This window comes from Buceros rhinoceros, unplaced genomic scaffold (genome assembly GCF_000710305.1).
Source record: "Buceros rhinoceros silvestris isolate BGI_N320 unplaced genomic scaffold, ASM71030v1 scaffold35344, whole genome shotgun sequence".
Classification (NCBI taxonomy): Eukaryota; Metazoa; Chordata; class Aves; order Bucerotiformes; family Bucerotidae; genus Buceros; species Buceros rhinoceros.
The window spans coordinates 1,090-3,348 of NW_010407105.1; the positions used below are offsets into that span (position 1 = coordinate 1,090).

The 2,259-nt window shown below is 62.0% G+C and overlaps 1 protein-coding gene across 1 annotated transcript in view; it reads right to left on the reverse strand.

Moving 5' to 3' along the window:
- Positions 1–4: 4 nt before the first annotated feature.
- LOC104491888 (DNA polymerase epsilon catalytic subunit A-like) overlaps positions 5–2,259 on the reverse strand; it is a gene marked incomplete at both ends in the record, with an annotated part of 5,711 nt that continues 3,456 nt past the window's right edge. The window contains 8 exons of the mRNA XM_010134369.1: positions 5–84; positions 212–301; positions 407–532; positions 737–937; positions 1,134–1,327; positions 1,435–1,566; positions 1,673–1,859; positions 1,973–2,105. Of these exons, the coding sequence (XP_010132671.1) occupies positions 5–84; positions 212–301; positions 407–532; positions 737–937; positions 1,134–1,327; positions 1,435–1,566; positions 1,673–1,859; positions 1,973–2,105 (1,143 nt within the window). The remainder of the gene's footprint in view (positions 85–211; positions 302–406; positions 533–736; positions 938–1,133; positions 1,328–1,434; positions 1,567–1,672; positions 1,860–1,972; positions 2,106–2,259) is intronic.

Sequence of the window (2,259 nt, forward strand, 5' to 3'; positions counted from 1 at the left end):
CAGCCACTCGATGGTTTCCAGCAGATAGGCCATGCCGTAGTGCCGGGCGATGCTCTGGAAGACGCTGACATGGTCCATGAAGGTCTGGGGAGGAGGGACAGGGAGGGAAGAGGCTGCACAGAACACCTGGGCTCAGGCAGCGCAGCAGCTCCCAGGGGACAAGCAGAGGAGAAGCAGGTCCTTGCTGTCCCTTAGGGCAGGGGCAGGATACCTGAGAGGAGATGGTGAGGGCGAAGTCTCCAGCACAGCCGCAGTACATGGGCATGTGAGTCTCCTTCACGCCGTGACACTTCTTGCACACCTGGAGGACGAGGAGTTTTAGGAGGGCCAGGAGATGGGGCAGAGCGAATGGGTCCGGCCCCAGCGGGCCAGGGAGAGGGGCAGAGGCGGGGAGGCCCCCGCTCACCAGGTCCTGCAGCACGAAGGCCATCAGCTTCTTCTGCAGAGCTTCCACCAGCGCCAACTCGATGGCATCGGTGTCGTACTGCGCCTGGCAGTTGGGGCAGAGCCAGCCGGGCAGCGCCAACCCGTCCTAGGGGCAAAGGGGAGGGAGGTGAGCACTGAGGTGGGGGAACCAGTTTCTGGAGAGGATGGAGGATGTGCCAAAGCCAAGAGATGCTCAGGTGAGCAGGAAACAGCCCTCAGGTGAGGCTGGTCACCAGCAGCGAGCAGAGCTGCAAAGCAAGGGGTGACGTGACAGACCACGCTGAGGCCTCTGGTGTCCCCAGGACCACACCTGGGAGAGGGCAGGGTCCTTGCACAGGTCCAGGTCCCTGCAGAAGTTGCAGTTCCTGCAGATGACTTCGGGGAGCACGTAGGAGCGGCAAGGGTCCCGAAACTGGGCTGCCTCCGAGAACTCGCCCACCTCAATGAGGCGCAGCAGGTCCCGGCGCAGTTTGTTCACCTGGTTGGTGACGTTGGCATCCAGGGAGAGGACCTACAAGGACAAGAGCTAGGTGAGCCAACCAGCAGAGGAGAGTGTCCTCACCAGGACCATGCACGTCCTCGTGACCGCATGAATGCTGTAGGTCACTCCTGGGGAAAGCTGCAGCAAATCTGAGCCACAGGCGAGGACCAGCATTTGGGCCCTGACCTCGAACCTTCAGGACAGGGGCCTGGCCCACCCCGCTGACCTTGCAAACGTATTTGATGAACTCCAGAGCCGGGTTGTTGAGCGGCAGGTAGGAGCCAGGCAGCACCGGGAACGTGTCAGAAGGCTGAGTGGCGTTACGAGACCCAGCCATCTTCTTCTGGATCTTCTGGGTGATGGTGAAGAAGCTCTGGGTGAGCTCATTGGCCACGTAATCCTGCGAGAAGGTGATCATGCCTGGAGAGATGGAGCAGAGAGGACTTGAGCTCTAGGGTAGCATACGGGCACGGCAGGATGGGCAGCTCTGTGCCTGCAGCAGCTCTGCCCCGTGGCTCGGCACTCACCGGGCATGGCCCCTGTCTCCCCCTGCGCCTCCTGGGACACCTGGCTGGTGCTCCTCCTCTTGACGGGGGTGCCCCCAGGGGCGTTACGCCGCAGCTCCTCCTTCATGCTGTGGTACACAGCCACGATGTAAGCTGGAGAGACATGGGCAAGACTCCAGCTCCAGCCCCCGCCCCAGTGCAGGCTCTCCCTGGCACCAGGGGGGCACAAGCGACCTTGTCCTGCCCTGGGACAGCTCACCCGACACGATCATCAGGAAGTAGTTCTGGCAGGAGGCGGCCTGGGGCAGGAACTGTGCGATGTTCCAGCTGTTCTCCAGCAGCTCCTCCACGTTCGGCTCCCCTTCCTCCTCCTCCTCTTCCCCCACTGCCTCCTCTTCCTCTTCCTCGCTGTCCTCCTCCTCTGGTGCTCGCCTCTTACTGGTGTCCTTCTGGAGGAGACAGCGATACTGCAGTGGTTCCTCACGCCCAGCCAGTGCCTCCCTGCCCAGCTCAGTCCCCAGCACCCTGCCCCTGGCTCTGAGCCTGTCCCATCTCTTACCTCCCCGTAGTGGATGCGAGAATCCACTTTCCCCTTGATACCTCCATAATTTGCTGGATCCATCCAAAGCAGGAACTCCCAGCAACGGGAGAAGGAGATGGTCAGGGAGTGGAAGATCTCCTTGGAGTGGATGCTGGAGGGAAGAGACGTCTGTCACCCACAGCATCCTCACTGGCCCTAGTTCAGAGCCTTCCCTGTGGGACACGGTGGGGAGGAGGTGGTGCTGGCAAGGAGGGTGGCGGTTCCCACCGGCGGGGACCCCAGCAGAATCCATGTCCGAGAGTCTC